The sequence below is a fragment of the Cydia splendana genome, chromosome 1, assembly GCF_910591565.1.
Source record: "Cydia splendana chromosome 1, ilCydSple1.2, whole genome shotgun sequence".
NCBI classification, from domain to species: Eukaryota; Metazoa; Arthropoda; class Insecta; order Lepidoptera; family Tortricidae; genus Cydia; species Cydia splendana.
The window spans coordinates 3,997,172-4,025,076 of NC_085960.1; the positions used below are offsets into that span (position 1 = coordinate 3,997,172).

At 35.6% G+C, this 27,905-nt stretch overlaps 1 protein-coding gene and 1 long non-coding RNA gene across 3 annotated transcripts; one reads left to right on the forward strand and one right to left on the reverse strand.

Annotated features, from left to right (window-relative positions):
• Positions 1-4,978: 4,978 nt before the first annotated feature.
• On the reverse strand, positions 4,979-6,171 carry LOC134806842 (uncharacterized). The gene is made up of 2 exons (XR_010146558.1): positions 5,212-6,171; positions 4,979-5,031 (listed from the first exon to the last, which is right to left on the reverse strand). It is a non-coding gene; the product is annotated as an uncharacterized LOC134806842 (long non-coding RNA).
• Positions 6,172-21,803: 15,632 nt separating this feature from the next.
• LOC134793257 (uncharacterized) lies at positions 21,804-27,498 on the forward strand. Of its 2 annotated transcripts, none has more exons than XM_063764913.1 (4): positions 21,804-21,937; positions 23,206-24,790; positions 26,208-26,375; positions 26,967-27,498. In XM_063764913.1, the coding sequence occupies exons 1-4, from the start codon at positions 21,905-21,907 to the stop codon at positions 27,122-27,124; spliced, it is 1,944 nt and encodes a 647-aa protein (XP_063620983.1). In that variant the 5' UTR covers positions 21,804-21,904; the 3' UTR covers positions 27,125-27,498. The 2 variants fall into 2 exon arrangements, with proteins under 2 accessions (XP_063620983.1, XP_063620923.1); XM_063764853.1 differs by having other exon boundaries at positions 21,880-21,937; positions 23,152-24,790.
• Positions 27,499-27,905: the final 407 nt, after the last annotated feature.

Here is a 27,905-nt window from a genome sequence, read left to right on the forward strand (position 1 = left end):
GATTCGTATTAAACGGACGACCTTGGGAGTCCGTTTAATTGAATCCGAAGCCAGCAAGTAGCCTTCCAGCCAAGTCATATATAGTGCTTTTCTCAAAAATGGTGCAAGAAATATAAATATAATAGAAATATTTTACAGAATCAACGTTCTTACGTATATATTTTCACAGAAAAAAGTAGAAACAATTGAAAATATTAGCTTTGCCGCCTTTTTATTTTTTTAATTAATAAATAGAAGTGTATTTTTCTGCCGAAAATACGCCAACCTATTTGAGACAGCTAAATAGTCGCGGTACCAACATTATAATTATAAGTACTAATCATCTCTTTGGCTGTTTAATGGGCCTGTGTCTTTATTTGATATGGCCATTTCAACTTTTAAAAAGTTTGAACACGACAAATAATGGAATTTGTATGCAACATTGCAGTCCCAAAATCGAGACTGCAATGTTTTTAACTTTTTAATTTTTGACTGACCATAAACTACGCGCTTCGCGACCAATTTTTTAAACGTCAAAGTCGACTTTGCCGTCCATTTTTGAGAAAAATATGCTTAACTATTTAGAAAATAGGCGAAGCTACAGCAACACATTTAGTAGCACTGCAAATAAATTAGGTAAAGTCACATAATATATGTTTTGGTTGATCGCGTATATTTGCACTTTTTTATTTATTTGACGGTATTTAGACACATTAAACATAATCATCATAACATATCGTTACATTTACAATTCTAAATAAGCGTTTAATTGTCTACATACTTTTGCTCCTGAAATACTTATACTACTATATATACTATATACTGTAAATACGTTGACAGTAGGTAGGCAATATTTGCTAAACATCAATAATACCTATTCCTAAAATGATGTTCCAAGAGTTTACTATTTACTTGAAAACTTAGTTTCAGTGGGTTGTGTTTAAGTCTCTTAAGAATGATACACACAAGCATATAGAGACTACTTTGAAAAAACCTCGTATCTTGTTCTGCCAATCATAGGATGCATACAGAGTTACTGCGTTTTAACTTTGAGTAGCAGTGCGATATACGAGATTTTTCAAAGTAGTGACGATATTTGTAGGTATTTATTTATTCTTCTAGTTTTTATCACCATGAGTTTTTTTATGAGGGTTGATATTTTATTACAGTGTTCATAAAGTTTTGCATGTCTACTAAAGATGTAGCGAAATACAACCTAAGTTTGTACACAGATGTGTAGATAAACAGCAATAGAATACCTATTGTTAAACAGAACATTAGAATCTTATATAATTCATTCCCACGAAAACTGCTGAAGGTAACTATTTTCTGGTAAATAATAGTAGATAAAGGTACTACAGTAAAACAGTCAGATTAATTTCGCATTTTTTTGTCTTTCGTCGACTAGACCCCAAAAGTCGTGTGAATTTTTAACTGAATTTATTCTTAGTGATGTTTGCATGGCGGCAAAAGTGGCGAAACATCAAAGGTTCAACGACTTTTGAGGCCGACTGTGCTACGAGGTATTTGTCTTATTTGGTGTAGCCTTTCTTACAAAAGGTGCAACTTTTTGGATATATAACTTTATTACGCTGTCAAACATTTAGCCAAATGTAGAATAAACATTATGGTTAGAGCGCTATATAACCAAATAAGATAAGTACCTACCGTATAATTCTACTATAAACGAATCGTAACATTCTCTACATCTTATATCACCATGGAACACCAGCTTCGGCGACGGCATCGCGTTCCCGCTGCCGATCCCCGAGGAGGACACGGAGTCCCTGCTGAGCTCCGAGCGCTGGGACCGCTGGGGCGAACGCGCCCGGCCCTTCGATGAGCGAGAGAGCTCGTCCTTCGACGAGCTATGAGTGTAAGCTGCGGTGTCCACTTTACGACGTTTATTAGAGTTGGGCGCCACTGTAAAGTTTGTAACACAATGACAAGTTAGGATACATATTGAGGGAAAATACTTAGTCCCTGCAGAGTGCCGAGCGCTGTGATCGCCGGGGCGAACGTGCCCGGCCATTTGATGAGCGAGAGAGCTCCGAACTATGAGTGTAAGCTGCGGTGTCCACTTTACAACGGTTTTACTAGAGTTGGGCGCCACTGTAAAGTCAGAAATGTGGTAAGTGTGGCTGGCTTTCACATTGGAGCCGGCCTTCACATTGGACCCTGATTACACATTGATTAGTGTTTATTGCGAGTTCATACATTTGCCCCTAAACGCAAGCGCCAAATGTATGAAACTCGCAATAAACACTAATCAATGTGTAAACAGGCCCCTAAGTGATGGCCAGGCCTTTATACCGTATATAGGCAGCATCAAATAGATAGTGACGGCAAAGTTGCCAAATATATCGTAACACAGCTTTGTTACCATATAAATAAGGATGTTTTGTGATGAATTAGGCCACTTTCGCCGTCACTATCTGATGTTAACTAAAACAAAGAATTAATTTATAACATTCCGAAACAGTATTGAGATAGGTATAGGTTAACCTACTGCTAGACGATACAATACGAAATTCTACAATCACTAAATCTTGATTTACTAGATTCTCAATACAGGAATCTTATATTCCTGCTTACATTCCGAGTTGTAGGCACAGGAAGCCATGATTTGGCAATTTTTAACCCTAATGACATTGAAATATAGTTGGAAATTGCGTACACGGAATGTGTTCACAATTTTGAGCACCTCGTTAGACTAATTACAAAACTATTATGGGCTATTGTCACCACGACAATTAAATAGCTTTAGTTCAAATGTTTCTTAAGTTTTCTTATGATCACATTAGTTGGGGTTTTCTTATGCATACTTACTAAATCTAAGCGAAATATAAACTTATAAATGATCTTGGTTCCAATAGGCCCTCACGAGACTTATCGTATCTAAATATACATTTTAGGCAAGTAGGCAGGCCTGGAAGATAGGGCATCGATTGTACATTCACTTGCAATGATTTATCTTATCACACAACGCGCAAAATTATAGGTTACAGGATTATAGGTATACCCTATGTACAACCTGGCTAGCCTTACGACCGGCTGTCCAAATATGATTGTGCAGGATTTTTAAAATATATAATAGAATCAGGTTTTAAGGCCTGCGCAAACCGGCGGAGCGCAGCGCAGATCACTTTAAAATTATCAATGTATTTTCTTTCCTATTTCAATTACCTTCAGGTATAAATTTAAATGCTTTGAGACCGACCTCGGAGAATTACGGAGGATTGTTACTATATTATTGTATGGCATAATAGTTGGTCATGTTTCAAAATGTCTTTTATTGTTATGTCGAAAGTATTGATAGGCATAAATTATTTTTCGCCTAATATTGTGAATAACCTACCTGTCTCTGGGAGCAGTTTCGTTTTACGGGTCATAAAAAAAAAACCCTAACCTACCTATCTCTGGGAGCAGTTTCGTTTTACGGGTCATAAAAAAAAAGCCCTAACCTACCTATCTCTGGGAGCAGTTTCGTTTTTAGGGTCATAAAAAAATAACCATAACCTACCTATCTCTGGGAACAGTTTCGTTTTACGGGTCTTAAAAAAATGCTAAATATAATTGTGATCAAATAAAAAGTATGAAAAGTTTCAATTTGGGCAAACATTATTTAACAATAAATAGTTAGGTATAATAAAACATTTGCTTAGTGACTATTTTTCTAAATAAATCGTGGTAAAATCAACATCTGCTAAATAAAATTGTGATCAAATAAAAATTATGCTAAATAATAATATGCTAAGCATTGGTTTGCCAACTAAAAGTACTGCAATAAGTTGGTTGGGAAGTGAAATTAGGCGAAAAATATTTCGGCGAGATGGCAGTACACCGCGGAAATCCATAATAATTAAAACAAACACATTACTTTGTTAATCCGATCCGATAAATAATAACGTGCTAGTCAATCATTGCTAACCCGTTATACTTACATGCGCATTTTTTGCATGCAATTCATGTATTTAGCGGATTAGCAAAGTAAATAATGTTTTTGTTTTAATTTTTTTTAATATATATGTTTGCTCGGTTTATTGCGCAATATATTATTGCAGGTGACTGTACCTACTTCGACTACTTACCATTTACTCAAGTCTAAAATATAAGTACAAGAAGGTAACTTGTAGTACAAGAATATTGCAACCAGTATTGAAGCTTCTCAATGTAAGTTTTTTGGAAAAATGGTGCTGATAGAAGATGAATGCTAGGATCATTATGTCCTTAGTTATTATTAAAATTTGATATTTATGTCAAGTTAAAATCACGAATTTATTTATTTGGCATTTGTTATTCTCAGTTAGCCCTGTGTGTTGATTTATATCGAGTTTATATATCTACATTGTAAATATTATAAGAAAACTACAGTCAATCCTAGTATCCTTGCATGCTCGGCTAACTTTAAACAGTTAAGAACTTAGGAATATTGCCTCAAATTATTTGACCTATGCTGTGATTTAATAAATATTTGTTACAGTACCTATTATCCGAGCATTTAAAGTTACTAGGATTGCGAATTATTTAATAGGTGCATTTGGGTATTTTTTTAAACAAGGTCATTTCGAAAATCGCAAGTATATTCAACCTGTAGCTATTAAATATTGTCTAGCAACAGTGAAGTGTTGCCAGCGTATATTTGCATATATTGTTTTCGTAAATACCCTGGTTTTGCAGTTACCCGAATGCATATGAAATTTTTAATGTATTTATTCGTAATTAAAAAGTAAGTTAAGACTCTTTTCACAAATAGTTTATATTAATACAACAAGGTAGTTGAATAAACAGTAATTATTAAAATGGTGTATTAATAATTTTATGCAATGGCGTCGGAGAACAAAAGTAGTACATAGGTAGTTCTTTTTATAGGATTAGAATAGAAAGAACTCCACAGAAGTAGGTAGTAGGTACCTACTTCGTACCGTACCGACTAGGTACGAATAAGGATATTTATCGGGGTTTTAATTTGGTGTAAATTCACACATTTTAGTGATTAACAAGCTCATGCTTCCTTCTGTGGTGCTCATTCTAATCCTAAAAATTGCTAAACTTACGTACAGATGTAGTGCATAATTATTTTCCATCGTATTTTCACGGAAACGTACGAACGTGTCTTTCTATTTCAGTCAGTCTCGGTGCAAAAAGTTCTGAGGTTGGCTGAAGTAGCATGACAAATACGAACGTCTCCGAGAAAATACGACGGAAAACAATTATGCATAACATCTGTACCTATATAAAATCCCGCCAAAACTTTTTATATTGCTAATATAATTATGGTTATATAGATGTGATGAATTTATCGCGATGTAAATGAGTGCTTTGAATTATATAAGACTGCTGTGATCCCTTATTGTATATATACGAGTCGAACCCGCTAGTATACAAGCACTGATTAAATAGAGGTACTTTAGATAAAAATAGGATAAATCGTCTGATACTGGCCGCTTTCCAATAACTGGCAGTTCCACAAAAAACAGTAACAGTTACGGTCAAAACGGGTAAATGTGGCTGGTTTTCACATTGGGGCCTGTTTACACATTGGGACCTGTTTACACATTGATTAGTGTTTATTGCGAGTTCATACATTTGCCACTAACTAAACGCAAGTAGCAAATGTACGCAAGTAACAATACGGTTCTGAATACAAAACTGGTGGCCAGTATATAGATGACATCTTTGTAACTGGTCAGTTTTATTTTTTAATTTACATATTTATTAACAAAAAGCATTAATATATTTTAAAAAATATGACAGCGAACAAAGCCCCCTAGGGCTTAACTGCCGCTGTAAATTTTGCGTTGTCCGACAAGCATTTGGTCGGTTTGTATTTACCTGGTATTAATTATGGATTGTATTACTTGTTTATTTATTAATCATAATAATCATAATCGTTTATTGCAACCATGGTATTAAGATTTTTATACGAAGCGCAATTGTAGCAAATGTGCCTCAATGGATTGTAATTAAAAATTTACATTTTAGATGACCACAGTTTTAAGTTATTTAATGTACACTGTAAATAGTACTTAAGTTAGTGTTTTTAATCTGTACATTCAGCCTTGATCATAGTAAGTAGGCTATTAAAATAATGCGATGTTTTTTGTAATTTAGAAGTACAACTTTAATTGGGAATGAAATAAAGTGGTAAAAATCAATCTCGTATTTGCTTATTTTATTTCGTAAACCCATCTTGTTGAAACACCCACCAGAATCCAGAAAGTATGTGCCTTTTTTGCAAAAATAATGGTCGTACGAGTAGATATATACGTAGTAAGTAAATAAGTCATTAAGTACTTGAGAGCCGACCTACAATTCGGACATCTTAAAAATTTTAAATATACCTATTTGTTTGCCGTAGAATCACAGAGGCCGTGAGTTCAAGTTTCACCCAAAACAGTAATTTATTCACTTTTTATTCTAAGCTTTACAGAGGTATACGTTTAAGTCGTCGTAGGTAACCCTAATGTGAAGTAGGTACCTATGTTCGGGTAAATTCGAATACTTAAAATTGTCGAGTAATTCAGAAAGTGGACTCTAATATGATGGAATGAAGGGCGATTTTCGGGTTTATCCGACATTCTGAAGTAGGTATTAATTAGGTACCCGAATACACATAACAATAAGAAGCCTATGCCTGGCAGTGGAAGTGTATATCATCTACGATTGGTGATGAATCCGACGTGCCCTCAGCGTTCAAGTAAGATTATACTATTACTTATTCTGTGGACCTACCTAATGGTGAGACCAGCGATCCGAGTCTAAATACACGAACTTTGAAGAAACAAACACTGTTAAATGGTGAAGATGGCATAACTTTATGTTCAATACACTTCGCAACTGTCATCGTAATAATTTGTGTAAGACTGGTAACATCAAAGGCTATCTTTTTGAACTAAATAGAAACGGAGAAGCTTAGAAAAAGCACAGTTGCACTTTAAACAATAGAGGCAAATAATTTCCTCTATTCATTCCACTGGTTCTTTATTCACTACATTTAATTATTCCACTGGCAACACAAAGGTTTTAAATTCTCACATTTGTTTCAAGAGACTTCACAATAGTTTATTGTTTGCTACTAATTTTACTGAATTGCGTTCGCGGCAGGCGTTGCACAGACAAAAAGATTCAAAGGAAAGACTTCCATGAAAGTAAATTACATTGTACGGAGTACCAAGAGTTGTAATAAATACCAAACTTGTCGTAAGATTATTAAATCAGGATATACCTACGAGGCGTAGGTAAGCGAAACCGACCATACAATTATTTGTTGAGCGTAGGTAAGTTATTTTTCCCATATTTTTACAATTAGAATACGATATCGATTATGCCCTTAAGCGGATCATCTGTATTTTTGTTCCACATTATATCCTAAATAGTATTACTGTTAAATACTCAGTCGTATCTTATATTTAGGGTTTACCTACCGCAAGAGTGTCCAAATAATATATGAATCACTTAGCCAATTGATTATTTATTAATATACTAAATCGATACATCAAAAAATTAAATGAATTAAATTGCAGGATACCCAATACGCACATTTTAAACTACATTGAGGGTTAATTATATAAGGTTTTCCTCTGTAGCTTGTACGTATAAAACAGCAAGAAAAACGATATTATTTTTATAAAATACTTAAGAAACCGGAAGTATTCTTCAGTGGGGCGATCCCGAGCGTAAATGACTTTTGTGTTTGATCTTTGGTCAGGAGTCACCGTCACTGGAAATTTGCCAGTGACTGGCAACATTAGATTTACCGTGTTAAGCACTCCAGTGATTGCGCTCTAATGCGGCCCGCGACGAGCCGTGACGGGTCCGCTAATCTGGTGACGTTGGGGTTGCCATACTAACGAACAAAATGATTCCAAAAATAAATAATGTCTAAGGTACAATAATGTCTAAAATAAGTACAACAGCAGTACTACTTTGGAGGTCAGTAGACTCTTCATAAAAAGTTATTATAAAGGCATTTTACTTAGTAATCAGTAAGTATCTGGTAACATGTACCTACATACACTCTGTCAAGGGTCAATTTTTGAAGAGGGTGTTTTTTCGACATTTGTATGGCATTTTTTTATTTTTGAAAAATCTGATTTATAATCATCGTTTTAGGAAGGGTTCTTAACAACAAAAAATATACTGTAGGAGGCACCTCTGTACTTTTTATAGTTAGACGACATTTGTATGACACTATTTAGCCATTTGTAAGGCGCTTTTGACATGTATAAGGCATATTTTCGACATTATATGGCAGTATCAACATGTATATGCCACTATTTATTATTTTTGTTGCATTTATAAGACCCTGACGACATTTGTATAACACCTTCTCGACATCTGTATGGCACTATGTCGACATTTGTATGCCACAATCGACATTTATACGGTCAAAATAGCCGTATAAATGTCGCCATACAAATGTCGCGACATGTCGCCAATAATATTTTTTAGCGATATTTCCTACACAATACAACCGATTCACTTATTTATTTTACTATATATTTAAACACTATATTTGCAACTATTATTATAAAATAAACATTTTTATTCCAACTATGTACCAACGTATTAAGCGTCCATACAAATGTCATTGTAGTCGTACCAAAATATATCGAAAGAGATTTTTATCTGTTTTTAAATAAATTAAACTGTTTCCGGGTCTACATTTGATGTCAATCGATGCCCAACTAACCGCACTATTGCGTTGTAAATTTAATCTAACCGTTATTCAATAGACAAAGAAGATTATAGGGGGTATATTTAAGTCATAACAAAACATGTGCCGCGCAGGACAGCGATAAAAAGGCTTCCCTTGTTTTATTAAATAACGCATTAATTTATCAATATGATTAAATCAATTCTCTAGAAAATGCTCTTTATAGAAATACAAAGTTGTTTATAATACGTTGCCTACATCCAAAGTTATGATTTTTTTTATTGCGCGATGCCGCCACTGGGACACGCGAAAAACGCAAATTTCGCCGTTTTGGAACTTAAAATACGATTTTGTCAGGAACAAATAATATTTTAGGTACAGTTGTTCATTATTTTTAAAGCTAATAATACACTGAATGAAAATATATACATACCCAGTCTTTTAGTCCTATGGACTTCGAGTTTTAGCCGTGGGACAGCAAAAAATGCCTATTTGAAAATTGACCCTCAAGCCATTTCCGTCAGTAGAAAAGACTGGCAAATTTTAAAAATGTAGGCGCGAAGGGTTATCGTCCCTAAAATTGATGCATTACTAAAACAATTTATAAAAAACAATTGAGTGGTTAAACTGGTTCATTCAGTGTTAAGCGACCGTTAAGTTTTTTATTGTATATAATCTCCAGAAAACTCCTACGCTGGCAACTCGACGCTATGTGTGTGAAGCGTCCGCTTTAAGACAGGCTAATTCGATTGTATGGCGACACCGCAGAGCAATAAGCTAAGAGTTCTAACGAGGTTTATACACTTCCTTCAGCCAAGGTGGCTGTCGCGGGAAGTTAGCTTTGTTCTATTCGAACTGAACACATTAAAATATCACTGGATTAAATTACCTACCTCTCGCGACTATGAGAGATATAAAATTAAGATATCTGTTTCGGGACAGGATTAAAAGAAAAGATGATCTTATTTCATTTTATTCCAATGATTTTATTTGATTTTATTCCAGACCATGACAAAACCTCGTAATAATTATAATTATCGCTGAATCTCCTAAAAAAAAAAACAACTGACCTATAAATAAGACATGTTATGTTTAACCGTAAGGAAAATCTTTACCAGCATTAGAGGGACACGAACTTTTTGACTTTCCAGATTCGCGCTATTGAAGTTCCACTGTATACTTATTTATCCCGTCTCAACAAGTCCCGTTTTCCCAAATCCCAGAAAACTCGGAACAACCCAAACAACATGATTACACAGAAACCTGGAACTCGGGTTAACTCCGTAATACTTAGGAACACCCAAATATTTGCGTTCCCTGTTTGTTCCGAACTTGTCCAACCGAACTTAATGGAGCGAATGTGAATTCAATATACACCGTGCTCTTGTTCTACATTAGTATAATTAATTTTGAAGTAAGATCAGTACGGGAAAGTATGGTCATACGGGTAAGTGTGGCCGGCCTTCACATTGGGGCCTGTTTAAACATTTAGGCCTTTAGGTATTAGTGTTTATTGCGAGTTCATACATTTGCTACTTGCGTTTTGCCACTAAACGCAAATAGCAGTAGTAGATATCTATTTAATTCACAATAAATAGAGCTGCGTGAAAATAGTTTTAAATTAAAAATCGTACATTATTGCAGAGGCCGGGTAACGGCAAAGCGAATTCCTATTCCTGTCGAGGCTTACTTATAGTGCTTTTCTCAAAGCATATGAGGAAATAGAAAAAAAAAAGTATTCAATTACATATTTAGCATTCAACATCATTCATGCACTCGAATCTTAACATCAAAGAAAATGTTTCCTCCTTAATATTTTTGTGAACCTTTCGAATATTTTAGTAACTGAACTGCAACATTGATAACGGTGTTTACTGATTGTATGTGTGTCATCCGCATCTTGGAACAAGGGCCCATTTTACGAAAGCCTAAACGTAACTAAAGTTGATCAAGCAGGGGGCCGATTTTTGAATTTCTATCGCTCGATTTCGTCACTCGAAAATCGGTGGAAAACGGCGAAATGCTATTTTTTGAAATACGAGCGATCGAAATTTGGAATCTAGTGGTATTGACCACTTGATTTCAATTCTATTCGTAGAATTTAAATGCCTAGTAGTGGAGATATTATTTAACGAAATACACGAAATCGAGTGGTCGAAATTCAAAAATCGGCCCCCTGATCTTGTCAGTACAAAAAGGCGGCAAATTTGAAAAATGTAGGCTCGAAGGGATATCGTCTCATAGAAAATTTGAATTTCGCGGCTTTTTCTACTGACAAGATTTGCTTGACCATCTATATTAATTAATACTCATAGACCTTTCTTGAAAAGGGCCCCTGAACGCTCGACAGTGGCGTCACGTCTCTCTCTACTGGCAACTCACAAATATTCAAATTGCCGGCCAAATTGCTGGAATCTGAATCGGTGGCTATTACTGCTGGTTTTTTTGTGAGTGGTTGTTTTTCCGAATTTAAGCTTTCAATGTAGTAATTTTGATAAAAACGCTTGTTTGAATCTGAATGTGAATTTTTAGTTGTTATTACCTCGTATATAACTTATGAAGTTATGACTCACCTTTAACCCATTCAACGTTTGTCACGAAAATTGTTGTTTCACCTTTACGAAGCATTTCCACTAGAATCGTATATATATATCAAGCTGCACAGACTCTGCTACGACAAAGTGTGGAAGCCTCAAATTAAAAGTTAAATTTGTATGAAAAATTGATTCAAACTTGGCGTAGAGTTAGCTTAAGACGGACTGTACCTACAGTCCTACCGGAAAATTCATGTTATCTGCTGCGACCGTACCCTATCACCTCTGTGTGTACTCTACTAATTCCCAAACCCAATGTTGCAATTGTGTTGCAATTCATTGAAAATCAGGGATGGTAAAAGTTTCTACCGTAGGAAATCCTAACTTCGCCGTTAGTGCCCAACTTCACCCAAGTAAAATATTAAAATATATATCCTTTGAATTCACAATAAAATAGCTGCGTAAAAAATAGTTTGAAAGTAAACATATAGGTAAAAATTCTATTTTAACTTCGCGTTATCATTTTTTTTTCTGAAAATTATACTAAATCTAATTTCAAAATTCTAATCCTAAAAGTTGAATAAACCCATAAAACCCATGATACAACTTATAACGGAGTTATGATTTAATGCTAATATATGTTCTACAAGGCAATTTAGGATACGTATTGTTGTCAACCCTTATATTTTCAATGAATCGCAACATTGTCAACGGCGTTTGCTAATTCCCTAGTTCAGCTGCTCCAAATTCTAACGAAAAGACATTCTACTGTACCCTGCCTGTTGACTAGTAATAAATAGGTATTTCTTACTTAATAACCACGGCCCAGACATCCGAGACACTAACGAGTAACCTCCGTCCGGAGCCTAGATAACTCGCCTAAAAGCCTAATGATAAAAATGGCAATTCATCGGCCACGCCATTGAATTATGATTAATAGGCGGAAGCTGGTTGTATTCCTATTGCTGCACGAATGCGAGTGAGTCCAATTGATGGGCGGACACCTAGAGCTATCTATCATCGGTAGCCATACCGTGAAAATCCTAAGATCTTGTGTCTATCTCCATCGCTCTATTTTTATTTCGATGTTCGCGGTAGCCACCCAATTCTGGGAAATTGAAGCCACCCAATTCGCCTACGGCTCATAAAAGACATCTCTGGACATAATGACACTTAGCACATTTGCAATAAAATGTAGGTATTATTTCACCATCAAAAACTGATGGGAAAGTTGTATTTTATCCACAAGCGTGGCAGAGTAATTTATTGCAAATGTTAAGTTGATTCCTCGTCTTGGCTGGTTGGATTTAGTTAAAAGTGATGATTTTGAATGATAAATATTGAATAACGTTAATTTGAATTTCATTTATATTGATTACAATTAGTATTTTCCTCGCGTTGGTGTGGTGAAAAATTTTGTTTCGCGCATATTTACACTGGTGTCACTAGTGCTTAGAGAAAGCTATGGGAATGACAACACGGGACACATCACAGTTCTGGCTCGCTGCCAGACTCTGAAATATGCCTCTGAAGCAAAGCTGGAATCGTAACCGTTAATACATTAATTCGTTAACTAAAGTTATAATTCATCATAACTTATGAGTCATAAGTTAATCAACGTTATCGTGATTAACGTTTTTTTAATGTCGTGGCGGTAGCAAAGGTAAGGTTTGCCTGATAAATAGCCGTCTCCATGGTCTATGGATGCTTGGTAGCTCTAGAGTTGTCACGAGCTCATTGCTGATCCTTTTGGTCTTTGAAAATAAACAGACAGGCTAGATTTTGCAGTCAGATGGATGTTTCCTATGTATATGTTTATATGGCGCAGTCGGCAGGATTACAGATATGTAAGTTGCGGAAAGTTTCGAAAAAGTTGGAAAAGTTCCCGAAATTATTAATAAAATGTCATTGGAAACAACGGAATCTTTCATTTTGGAAGTGGTAAATTTCGATTTCCATGCAAAAATTTGAGAAGCGTCTAAAATTTTTCCATGTTGAAATTTCGCCATTTTGGAAACTTTCCGAAGGTACAACACGACCTAATATAATAATAATACGTAGTAGGTAAAACACGAACCTAAGCCAAATCTATTTGGAAATTTGAATGGTAAATTAACGTTTAAACAAGTTTTTTAATAACGGATAACGAAGTTATTTAATTTGAAATATTGCCAAGCCTTATTCTGATCTGAGCCTCTGAAGACACAATAATATGACTTAATCATGTCCACTGGCAAACGGGCCGGAACATGAAAAGTGTGTTATGTATATGTTATTTCGGCTCGAGTCGTTTAACGGAGAATGGCTTGAAAGATAGTTGTTGTCCATAAACTGTGTTATTAATGTTATTATACTCTTATTTATTAGTTGTCCATATGAGTTGTTTGTGTCGAGATTTTGCAGTTAATACTTATAGTTACTCGTATACCTTGCTGTCGTATATTAAACATTGATTATACATAGTTATAATAAAACAATGCAAAATGCTCGCTTGTCACACACCTTTTTGAATGACTTTCTTAAAATAGCTTTACAAATAATCAGTGTGAAAGTTGTTTTATCCGATATTATATCAATTGACTGACTCGAACTCAGCAATCTGCAATATGTAATATCAATTATCAGGCACAACAAAGCAACCAAAAATTAAATAAACATATTTTGTTTTTAGAGACACTTATGTAAGTCACTATATTTTTGCGCACTTCGTTATGCAATGCAATCGCAGAACTGTAAGTCAGATTACATTGTCGAGTAGGTACTTTACAGAAATGCTTTACACTTGCCATCTAGCTTGGCAATCGAAAGACCCGCAGAGGAAACCGTATTGACTATCAACACACTGTAGATTCAATTTTCCTAGAACGTACTTCCTGTAAGCTATGCGATCTCTCGAATCTTAGTAACTTTGAATCATGTTGCAATTCATTGAAAGTCAGGATTGGCAAAAAAATATTCTCAATGTTTTGATGTTTTACACAGGTTTACTTGATGGTATTAAGCGCTCGGCAAGGTACTAGGTACACTACTAATATATATCAACGATGTTACAAACAGCAACACTCCTAACTGTGCATCGGTGGACCTTATTACAAAAGGCATAAGGTCCACCGATGTACAGTTAACAGTGTGGGCGATGGTACGTGATTCCGACTAGCGTCGGGAATCGCCAACACGACACGACTTTTGGAGTCGTAAAGTTTACTCAAATGGTTGTGATGTCCTAAGTTGGTATATTGCGATATACAATAGGATCCAATGAGACGAACTTAGCGCCTTGTCTAGCTGAACACAAATTAGGCATCTACTATTAATCCTATGTATTATTAATACATGATGTATGTGAACTAAAGATATGTGACACATTTTAACAGCTTTTGTTAATTTCTACTCTCCCTGAGATAATAGCGGCGAGAGTTCTCAAATTCTCGCTCGCTATTCGCCCTCTCTCTTATGCCTCGTCGCATAAGTGGCCACATTTGGCCAAAAAATAAGTGCATTCAAAATTTCTTTCTCGATTTCGGGGTTGATCCCATAGTAAAAGTTGCTCAGTATAATCACAGAATAACTAATAGTACTACCGTACAGAAAATTCACTCCTTCACAAAAGTCAGATTTAGGTATAAAATTATACCTATACTCGCCGCCTGGAACTAATTTGAAACTTATAACCGCGCACGAACGGTGAATCTTGTTTGCGCGAGCGCCACGTGACACGACTATCGTGCGGTCGAGCGCCAGCCTACTGCCATACGCCTGCCGCTCCGAGCGGCGCGCCGGCCAAATGTACCTAAACTGCGTAGTGACACCCCCCTGGTATAATTCCAAAACCTCCCTGGCAACGGGAATGCACTTATTTTTTTTGCCACCGTGTATAATGTATATTTCGGTGCATAGACATCACATGCTCGATATTTTTCAGTGAACTCTGTTGCCGACGATGCTTCAGCTAGAACAGCGCCTTACTTAAATAATCTTATCATTGTCCAAAACTGTCTAAATTCAATTCAATTAGAACTGTAAAACGGCCCGATCCCGCCATCTGGCCTCGCAATACTCTGAATGGAGGAACTAGTTCATAAAATACGTCTATGAAAATGATTTGTTGGATCGAGCAACAGCGGCTGGCCATCTCGTAAACCAGCTGGTTCTATGCAGAGCATTTTAAAGTTATTGCATCGCTTACAAATCAACTGAGCTACGGCTTTTAGGGGCGTTGTCAATTATGCAATATTGTTGGATTTGTGGGGCTATTCGCTTCCGGCCGTGGATTGGGCTGGAACCGTTGAAAGTGTGCGGAAAGGTACAATGCTGCCGACTGCTGCATGAAACGTCAAAAAGTCGCCACTTTATCTTGACATTTATATTATACAGTATGTATCTGTACGAAAAGCAATTACTCAAACCCGTTAATGTTTAGGTCATACTAAGTAACTTTTACTATTTTCGGGGTTGATCCCATAGTAAAAGTTGCTCAGTATGACCTAAACATTAACGGGTTTGAGTAATTGCTTTTCGTTCAGATACATACTGTATATTATTTAATTTGGCGTTTCTTTACGTTTCAATAATGCAATCGGCAGTATTTATGTAGCTGTATTGCAGAGACATTACTGCCGACAGCATTACTGCCGCAAATTCGATGTTGCAGGCCGGATTTATAAATATTTATCATTTAAAATCACCACTCATTTAAAAGTCAGCCAACTTGAGGAAACAACTTAAGATTTGCATCAAATTACTTTGCTATATACTCTTGTAAATAAAATGCAACTTTGTCATCAGATTTTGAAAAATAAAGAGAGCCTTTACGAGCTGGTGTAGTAAAAAATCAATAGTAAAGTAGTTAGATCATAAAATAGAGCCACCGATGTGATAGGATGCGATCAACTTAGAAATGCCCTTTCAGACGCAACGTCACGAAGAGCACACGGAGAGCGCTGCAACAAAATTACCCCCGATACTCGCTCGCAAAACAGCAACGCGCTAACTTCGTTAGCTCCTCTGTTATTACACTCGTGGCAAAAGAAAGTACAACAACTTCCGCCAACACTACAGTGTAATTGCACTGAAACTGAATAAAATGTTAAAAAGTTCACAACTATGCGGCGCAAACATGAAATTAAATTGTGTTGGATTAACAACCTTTTTTACTTGCGTGGGGTGGGTTTTAATTTTAATCTGACATGAGTTCTCTCTTTATAATTTTTTCGTATCACTTTTTTGTTTCATAATGTATTAGGTATATGCAATGAGGAGGTAAACTGTCCTGAAAAGACTCAGTTCAGTATCTTTAAATATTTAAACCTTATTTAGGTAATGACGGTGTCGTAAAGTCGCTATCCAGGTGGATAAACGGCGACAAAGCCCAATCTCGACAAAACGATTACGACGCGAACAACACAACTTTTAACGTCACTGCTAGCATTGCCTTCACTAGCCGAGTCTTGGCTCGGGCCTACCAGAATAATGACCAGGCGGCGTAGCACGGTCGCGTTTTTATCGCTTGTCACCATGCCTGTCACGTTCTAACAAGTAGGTATGTTATGTAAGTGCGAAAGGAACGCGCATAGTGATAGTCGATAAAAATGGAACCGTGCTGCGCCCGCAGAAGGATGACTCGCGTTAAAACGGCCCGGGCCGGGGCCATGGCGTCTGTCAATTCGTTTTCTATGATGGGAGATGGGAGATCGGTGATTACGTGATGCTTTCTATACAATAGAATAATGTATTTGCAAGAATATGTATCATAGTACAGTCACCACACGGGATTGTTATGGCATTTAGGGTTATTGCCAAATTAGCAAATTCTATAGCGTAAGTTGAACAACCAATTTAGCTAGGACCCTAAATGGCGCAACAATCGGGGAGGGTGATGGTAGGTATAAGGTAAGCTTACTGGTGCTTGACGCGGTCCCAGTACATGTCATCTTGAAACTCAAGTCATTGTCAATAGAGGTGACAACAAGGTGTCATCTATTGGGCATTAGCATGTCGAGCACTAATACGTTTATACAAGCATTGCTCAGTTTGGGGCTAGTTCGATCTATGTGAGATTGTCTCCAAATATGTCTCGAAGCCGTGAAACTGCACACTGGTCCACCCGATTGCTCGGCAACGCTACGAATACGTCAGTAGCACTAAACCGCTGCTTTACGCAGTTGTGCCCACACTTTGTATTCCGCAGATGGATATCATACAACATTTAAACGCTTTTACACCGACACTAAACTCGTGAGGCGCTATCTCACTTAGTTCACTCGTTTGCAGCGTCGTAAAATATGAAAACCATCCGAAATAAAGGTGTGACGTAAAACTCGCCGATGATAACAGTATACTGAGCACGTAAAGAATTTAAGACAAGCGTAAAATTTTATTTTGTTTGCGTTGATCTGCGAAGCTCTCCTGACGCGGTGTTGACACGATTTATAATCTTGTAGGTATGTTAGCACTCGATTTCCTTTCGAGCGCTATTCGTGATAATACTGGATATCTGGGAGACCGATCTTTGCTCGGATAACATTTAAAAACTCAAAAATACGCGTTTTCCCATAGAACCTAGCTAGATCGATTTTTCGCCCCCGAAAACCCCCATATAGCAAATCGGGCTCTAAAGCCGTTTCCGAGAACCAAGAAATATATATACTTATAAATAATTATACAAGAATTGCTCGTTTATAGGCATAAGATAATTTAATTGTAGTAGGAAGTCTTCGGTGTTGAAAAGAAACTTCCTTGTAAATCACTAATATTTATCGTTTATTTTTAATTTTATACAGCTCACTTTTCAATCTACGAGTATCAACACTTTAGCTATTTTGCTAATATTAGTAGCACCATCGCACAGAAAATAAAAATAATACACGTTTTACAACACTTTACAATTCCTTTATTTAAATCTGGTAGCAGCTCTGACCCCACTAACTTTAGACCGATATCTGTGCTACCAACATTTAGCAAGATTTTTGAAAAATTAGTTCTTTCTCAATTAGTACGACATTTTAACGTTAATAATTTGATGCATAATAAGCAGTTTGGTTTTACACGGGGTCGCTCAACAACCGATGCCGGTGTTGAGCTAATTAAGCATATTTTCGATGCCTGGGAGGAGTCACGAGATGCTTTAGGTGTCTTCTGTGATTTATCTAAGGCCTTCGACTGTGTTTGTCATGAAACATTAATCAGGAAACTTCATTATTACGGAGTTAGAGGATCGGCACTGAATTTACTTAAGTCCTACTTAAATGGTAGAATACAAAGGGTCGATGTGAATGGACAGCGATCACCTGGGTCATTGGTCTCTATGGGTGTACCACAGGGGTCAATATTGGGGCCTTTCCTGTTCCTTATCTACATAAATGACTTGCCATTCCTTGTTAAGACCCACCATGATATAGTATTGTTTGCAGACGACACCTCACTTATTTTCAAAGTCAAACGACAGCAACAAGCTTACAATGATGTAAACAATGCCATTTCAAAAGTAGTAAATTGGTTCAATGTTAATAATTTATTGTTAAATGAGAAAAAGACTAAATGTATTAAGTTTGTCACTAGTAGTAACGTAAGGCATGTGCAAACAAGTGTCATTGTGAAGGATGAGGAATTGGAATTAGTTGATAGTACAGTTTTTCTTGGTATAACTTTAGATTCTAAACTCCAGTGGGGTCCCCATATTGCTACTCTTTCGAATAGACTGAGCTCTGCAGCTTTTGCAGTGAGCAAAATCCGTCAGTTAACTGACGTGAAAACAGCTCGATTAGTATATTTTAGTTACTTCCATAGCATTATGGCATATGGTATTTTACTGTGGGGCGGTGCTTCAGAGATAAATACCATTTTTGTTCTGCAGAAGAGGGCTATTCGAGCAATATACAAAATGAACCATAGAGACTCACTTAGAGATAAATTTAAGGAAATTGACATAATGACAGTGCACTGTCAATACATTTATGAGAATATTCTGTATGTACATAAAAATATTGTAAATTTTAGGAAAAATTGTGAAATTCATAATATTAATACTAGAAATAAACATAAGCTCGCAGTGCCCTTCACTCGGCTCCATAAAATTAAAAAATCATTCATGGGTAATTGTGTAAGATTTTATAATAAACTTCCAAACCATATTACTGAATTATCTATTAATAAATTTAAGAATTATGTAAAGCGTAAACTTATTTCTAAAGCTTATTATACCACACAAGACTACATGAATGATATTACAACGTGGGATTAATTGTTATTCGAAATGATTATTTATTTATTAGGCATATTTGATTAATGATGAGGAAATGGATATTCCGATGTAATACTATCTACTTCTTTTGTTACTTATGCTTTTTTTTGACATTTAGATTTTATTCTAGACATTCTAGACTAGTATTTTTTTATACAATCTTTTTAATGTTTGACGATCCTTTTGTGAAATTTTTAGTGTTAAATTTGATATGTATAATAATCCAATTTTATTATGGAATAATATTAACATCAATAAATTGCTCTGATAATTAGATTAAGATTAATTACGATTCATAAGAGCTTGTTGCTAGGCCTACATGAATAAAGTATATTTTGATTGATTGATTGATTTTTTTTAGCACAGACTGTTAATATAAGGTTTTAAGTACAGGCTACTCAGATATTAATCGTCGCTTCAATGAGGTGCAGGGCCTTTTAATATATCATCACCCCTCCAAGCCTGACCACTTCTACTGTTCGTCAGGTGAGGTAGGCTGAACGGTAGTGACGTCTACGATCTACGGCACCTTGCCAAGGGGTGATTTTTTTATTGTAGTTTAGGTTTAGGGATGTTTTATTTTTATTAATTTAGGATAATTTTTGTTTAAAAGTTTTTATACAACATTTATATTTATTTGCTTAATGTTTCAATAAATAAAGTGATAAAAAATCTTTCATATATGACGATTTACAATATGTAGATATTGTGATAACTTAAATGGTCATAAATAGGTAGCTATTTATGACCATTTAAGTTATCGACATAGGAATGTAAAGTGCTAATTATGACACTAGTACGGTAAAGTAGCACCATGTGTACTCTAATACATATATTAAATTGTAATAGCCTGATATTTTTTACATAACATAGTAAAAAGACATACAGTGGGACACTTTATAATCTCGTTAAAAAAATATATAGGTACATATAATATATACAGGAATCCTTCGTGGGATTGTGCAAACTCGGCTTACACGAATTTAGGACGCAAATGAAGGTATTAAAACGATTTCCAGCTTGCTGGGAATTCATTCCTCAATACATTTTTTTGTGGATCTAATTTGATTGGCTAAATACTACTTATTACCAGTTACTTTGTTTAGATGCTTATTTAACTATCTACAAAATATATTTTCATACAAAATCTGCAGGAAAAACATTGCATATTAATACCGGAAAGCATATATTATAACGATATTTTGTTGGATTCTAGCTCTTAGGTACAAACAGCACCTTATTACAAAAGGCACAATGTCCACCGATGTATAGTTAACAGTTAAGTATGGGTGGTAAATATTACTAGAATCATAATACATCCGTTACGCAAATTAAAAACATCGTCTATTACGAATTATTTCCAATTCGCCATACTTTCGGTCGGTAAAATGGCTAAACTATTTTTTTAAATGCTTAAATATCTTTTAGCTCTGCGCTTAAGAGGGAGCTAAAGGTAAATTGCAGTTTTTATTGAACACTTTTAATAACAGAAAGCAATGAAAAAAACACTCGGAAACTAGACTATATTTGTGAGATCGGCTTTAAGCAAAACCGACAAGTTAATGTTGACTCGATATACACGGTGTGGCCTGTAACACGAGCAAAGAATTAAAACATAGATTGTACTCCTCAAACGGTGACACTTTTGTTCAACAACTTTTAAAAATTATGAAGTATTTAGACTCCCTATTTTTCATACAAAATAAATATTATCTTCAATGGACGCCATCGCCACGCCATATTAGTGTGATTGACGTTGCTTGTCACGCCTTAAACATAACAAAATTCGCAATACATTGCGTCTTAGAATAAACTTTAAAGTGTAATAAAAATCAAACCACAAGTTATTTTTAAAAGTCGCTGAACAAATGTTGGTCAGTATGAGGAGTACAGCCTACAGTTTAATTTTTTGCTCATGTTACAGGCCACACCCGGTATATATCGTTACCTGTATACTATAGCAGTATAATTATAGTACAAAATAGTTAGTGATAAGCCGAGGGATTTGAAGAGCAACATTTTAATCAGAACCCCTAGTGTACATTTCTATCGATCGCGTTTGCGTTATGTCTATTTTTTAATTGGTTTTGAACAACGCACCAAGCGGGACGTTTTGTTAACTCAAATCCCGTTCAAAATGACACGTACGTCACGTCACGCTATCGAATGAACACTAGGGGTACAGAGGTATACTTTCAGACTTATTAGGGAAAAAAAGTTAAAAGCCACGCAATCATGTAGGTAGGTATTGCTCTCTTCCTCAATTTTGGCTTAAGGCCTCCTCTTAAAAAAATCGACATTAGGGTGAAATTAATAATCATCAAACAGTTACCTTGCATAATTAAGGTACTTAGATCAAGCTCGTTATCTTTTTAATTTCAAATTAATGACCAATTTCACGCTTGTCTCCTCGGAATCAATTAAGTGATTCCTCGGTATAAAAATCAATGCTTTGAATAGATGGAAAATAACATGCAGTGAGGAAAAGTGAAGATGGGTGCAATAACATTTCTGGTCTCGGTTTTGGTAAGTAATCAAAATCTAAGTTTGCATACTTTTACCTAGCTAGCTTCACACTACAGCTAAGTAATGTCTGGGAGACCGAGCTGTGCTCGGAAAACATTATAAAAACTCAAAAATGCGCGTTTTGCCAGAGATAATACATAGTTAGATCAATTTATCGCTCCCGAATACTCCACCCCCATATAGCAAATTTCATGGAAATCGTTAGAGCCGTTTTCGAGATCCCCGATATATATATATATATAAATATATATATATATATATATATATATATATATATATAAATTAACATGAATTGCTCGTTTAAAGGTATTAGATTAGATAGATATATGTAGGGCTAGGAATAATTAAAATCTTATTAAATTTGAAAAAATCGGTGTCTGATTGTGTTGGATTTTGTCGTATACTTATTTGTAATTTCGAATAAAGGATGACTCACGCTAGACCGGGCCGAGCCCGGACCGAGACGTCCGACATGTCATGTCATTTTCTAGGACTGCTGATCGGTGATTGATGACGTGGTGCTCTGCTTTCCATAAAAAACAAAGCGCCGGAAGCTCCGGCCCGGTTCTCTGTTTGTTTGTTTGTTCGATGGAAAATCACACATTGAGTTTAGGTTCATCATCATCAGATAGATCCCGAAAAGTACTTGATAGTTAAGTCTGTACTTATATATAGGTATAGGTTTTGTGACATCTGGGGTACTTTTTAGGGTTCCATACGGGTAAAAAACGGAACGCTTATAGGATTATTTTGATGTCCGTCCGTCCGTCTGTCTGGCTGTCAAGACCCTTTATCTCGGGAACGCGTGGAGGTATCTAATTGAAATTAAAACCATATAAATATTCAGGTCTACAGTCCCTTGAAGTTGTGAAAAAATCAAACTTCTAAGTTAACGTAAAAAATATATACAGTCGTTTGTGTCGCAAAAAACGCATATTTCGACACTCTCAAGGGAATCAAAATTTATAGGGTACTTCCAGTTGACCTAGAACTATGAAATTTGGCAAGTAATATCGTTTTACACTACAAGTACAGGAAAAAATCTGAAAACTATAAATTTGTAAAAAAAATAAAAAATAAATAAGTTATTGGTAAGTTAATTTTGTATGAAACCCTCGGTAGGCGAGTCCGACTCGCACTTGTCCGGTTTTTTTTCCTATTTTTAATCAATAACGCTCTTGATTTGAGCAAACATTTAATTTCGCTTTTGTCAGGTTTTCCAGACTTTTTTAAAAATACCTATGAATCGGCTTGAAATTGAATTCCAGATGGTATTATTAATCAGCGAGTATCAGGTTTTGGGCTGTACCAGTGTTGATGAAGAAAAGTTGTTGAAAAGCATCCTTCCTAAAGACGATCCAGAAAAGCAAGTAGGTCTTAGTGATTCACTAGGACTGAAACGGTTAATCGTAAATCTAATGCTATTTTCCAAGTTAGGTCTTCCAGATTGTATAAATAAACTGAAAAGAGCTTGCGAAAGTAAAAATCATGAATTTAAACTAGAAAGAGAAATGTTCAAATCCAGTTCGAAGGAAAAATATGTTTTGAAGGAAAAACCTAAAATGATAAAAGACATAACAGACTTTGGCCATTCAGTACACAATAGAAAAGACCAATCAAAAGCCCAAATAGGTCTCAGATTGATACAGGCGTTCTTAAATCTACCAAAGTTAGTGTCAGATCAGAAAGATACACTGAAGACAGACTACAAAAGCAAAAATAATGAATGCAAGCTAAAAACAGAAATGTCCCAATCCAGTTCTAAGGATGAGGAAGATGTTGTGGGCAAACTTAAAGTGATAAAACACTCACCATACTTTCGTCCTTTAATACACAATGCGAAAGTCCAATCAAATGAGATAACAGGTTTTAGCAAAGAATTATTATTGAAATTGGCATTCTTTCATCTAATACAAAAATTTGGGGCAGATCAGAAACATACACTAATAAAAGACTATAAAAGCATAAATCCTGAATTTAAGCTAAAAAGGGAAATGTTCAAATCGAGTTCTAAAGAGGAAAGAGATGCTTTGAAAGGTAAACCTAAAGTGATAAAAGAGAAAACAGACCTTGGTTATTTAGTACACAATAGAAAAGACCAATCAAAAGCCCAAATAGGTCTAAGATTGATACAAGCGTTCTTAAATCTACCAAAATTAGTGTCAGATGAGAAATATACACTGAAGACAGACTACAAAAGCAAAAATGATGAATATAAGCTAAAATCAGGAATGTTCCAATCCAGTTCTAAGGAGGAAAAAAATGATTTGAAGGGTAAAGTTAAAGTGATAAAAGACTTAACAGACGTAGGCCCTTTAGTAAACAATGGAAAATACCAAAAACGTAGCAACAAATGGAAACAGGCAGTAATGCTAATGCTAATGCTAATGCTAAGGTCAGATCAGAATACAATAAAAAGAGACCAAGAAAACAAAAATCTTGGATTAAAGCTAAGCGAAATGTTTCTATCTCGTCCTGCGGAGGCAAAAGACGATATGCTTGATAAACTTAAAGAAATGAAAGAATCATCAGATTTTAATCCTAAAAACAACGAAAATAAAGATTTTGAACTTAATCATCAGTCTGTCCTTAATAATGACCCAACTGGACAATTTCCTGAAAGGATACCTGTGATGATCATATCACCAGATTTTGTTGAAATAGGCTGGAAAGACGTATTCGGGCGAAAAAGCCTAAACGAACCTCACAAAACGTGCAATAATAAAAAAACAAAAGATGTCAGAGCCGGCGGGGAAGTGAAAAAAACAAAAGATATCAGAGCTAGCGGGGAAGTGAAAAAATTGAGTGCAGCATTCAGCACCAATAGTTTTCAAAGCGATGACCATAATGAAAGTAAGAATCTCAATAACATTATAGAGCATGTATTTTTAATACTACCGCAAATTAAAATGAGCCGTAGGTTTTAGTGCTAATTATCTATAAGGTCAGAAATGCGGCCAAATCCATCATACGGAATATTCCGTACAAAGGCGTATACCTTTTTCAAATTAAAAATAGCCTACTGAAACTAAAAATCGCTGATTTGTCGATGAAAGAAAAAGAACCGCCGTGTACGGAATTCTGCGTAAGGTCCATCATGGCTAATTCCGTCATAGGGACTATTCCGTCCACGAGCGTATATTTCTTTGATTTGCAATCGCAGGAAAAAAAAACATTTGCTTTTGATTGTTGAAATTAAAAGCAATCGCTACTTTGTCGATGAAATTATCAATTTTGTTTGTTTTTCGAGAAAAACGCTAATAGACGGAATAGTGCCTATGACAGAATTAGCCATATTGCCCTTATAGGTAAAATCTAAAATAAAAGTCGTAAAATTTTCGTCTACATACGAAAGTAAATTCATTAGGGCCTATACTAGCCCTTAGAGTATGTGGTCGTATTAAAATACACACTATAATTACAAATAAACATCTCAGCCTGTCTCATATCCGTATCATGTTATCCTCCTCCACCACCACTGATGGACAACTGCCAGATGCCCGGATCCGGTAGTAAGGACAGTAGAGAAACCTAACCTAACAGCCGGCCTAGCCAAGGTGACAATCGCTATCGCTTCGACAGCGAAAGCGATAGCGAAACGCTTTGTGTCTCTCTATCACTCTTCCTTATAAGTGCGACAGTGACAGTTGCGTTTCGATCGCTACGGAGCGTTAGCGATTGGCAGGTTGGCTACGCGGCCAGTTTCTTTCCTCTAATTCCCACCGTAATTATTCTATGGCTAGCTCTCCGTATTAAGGAACAAACCCCGTTACAGATTTAGTGCACTGTGCATAATTATATTCCATCGTATTTTCACGGAAATATACGAACATGTCTTGCTATTTCAGTCAGTCTCGGTACAAAAAGTACTGAGGTTGACTGAAATAGCATGACAAATACGAACGTTTCCGGTCCGAAAATACGATGGAAAACAATTGTGCACTATATCTATATCAATGTTGCAATTCATTGAAAATCAGGGTTGGCAAAAGTATGTAAGAGACTTCGCCTATTAATTAACGTATTTAATTATATTGCCGCGCCGCCGATGAGCCGACGGTCAATGCCACTGTGTGAGTGATACAGCTATATAACTAGGCATGCACGTGCGACAGAGATACGAAATGACTTGTCAATGTATGAAGTTCATCTTACTTTAAGAAATACACTTAGGTGCAACTGTCCCAATAGTAGCATCTTCACACACACTTCACATTCTACTAATATGCTACTATTGGGACAATTTTGCATCTAAGTGTACATTTTTCAGAGAATTGTGAATGCGAAGGAGACGGCTATAAGAGAATTGAATGTAACATATGTCAATGTTACAACGGCAGATGGAGGTGTATCTCACTTGATTCCAAGAAATTGAGAGACTCTCACAACCTGAACATGTTACAAGGAATGTCGAAAAAACTGTATAATATACTGCGCGGTAAGATTTCAACTAATATCTGTGCCAAAAGTGTTAATTTTACATGTTTGTTGTCTACTCGTATGCGCGTATAAGTAAGTTCCATAAACACCCAATAAGAAAGTACATAAAAAAAACAATGTATATATACCACATTGACAGACCGCAATGGAAAACGTATTTAGTTGTTTTGTTGTGCTATGATTTCTGATCAATTTAACAATTTTAAAACATAATCAATGAAAGAACGTGGGTTAAATTCATATGGCGTTCTAAAAAATAATAAATCAAATATCCATATACATACCTATATATACATTTTTTGATTTTATACTATTTCATTTTTAGTTTTAATCTTGTGTCGAAAGATGGCAGACTGTGACTACAATATTTACTATGACAATAACTCTCTATACAATCAATTCTCTTTGGTATGAGCAACGCTAACTGGCGCGGACGGGTGCGGCGGATTTCACCTACAATGGCACCCGCGCCGCGTACGTGCGCCCGCTCCGTGCAGAGGAGCCATAAGCCTTAGAGTCTAAGGGGTCAAATCACTTAACCTGACATAATTATGTGGTCCTATGTGTTCTTTATTATAATATGTTACAGAGAAAGCAACTGGCTGCGTACCCGGCGAAAAAATCGAAGTGGACGAGATCAAAGAGTGCCCGTGCATATGCGTGTTGCCCAGTTTAATGGAATGCGAAGTGTGCCCGGCTGTCAAGCGTATACATTTGCCCAAAAATACGGCCACCACCATTAATTAAACCTTAACTAACTGTGTCACGAAAATGATTTTTTAGTATTTAAGATTTTTATTATTTTATATATATGTTAGTTTGTAAGGTATGGGCCTTACTATCTATGGGCCTTAGTTGCCTGAAAATAAATGCTTTGATTGATTGATTAAACCGCCTGCGAAAAAGCCATTCGAATTTGATATGTAGTTTTAACTTTGATTGTTGATAAATTAGTTAATAAGATTTTTGTCAAAATTCATATATATCATAATTAAGGTACTTTTAAAAGTGATAACGCTGAAAAACTACAAGGTAAACGATATTTCGTACATATTATTCGGTATGATATTGAAATTTCTGGTAAATTGTACTAAATAAAAATAAAGCTTTTTTGAACTGCCTGTAAAATTGTATGATTTTTTCAAGAGAAGTGTCGATAATTTAAAATAGACATATTATAAAAACTTTTTACAAAAAAAAGAAAACCGACTTCAAAAAGGATGAAATAAAATATTATCCTTTTTTAAGTCTATGCGTTACCAACTGATAGGTATGTTTGAAGTCGGTGCCAAGCCAAATTTTGAAGCATACCATGATTTTCGACTTCAATTCAAACATATCAGTTGGTAACGCATAGACTTAAAAAAGGATAATACATATTTTATTTCATTTTTTTCAAGTGTGAATGAACACAATTACAAAAAATGCGATGTTTTGTTACTCTTATTGTTGGAAAGCCGCTAACATGTAAGTATATTTTCCTGGCATAAGATGTTGCTAGGTTTACAGTGGTCCCCTTATTCATAAA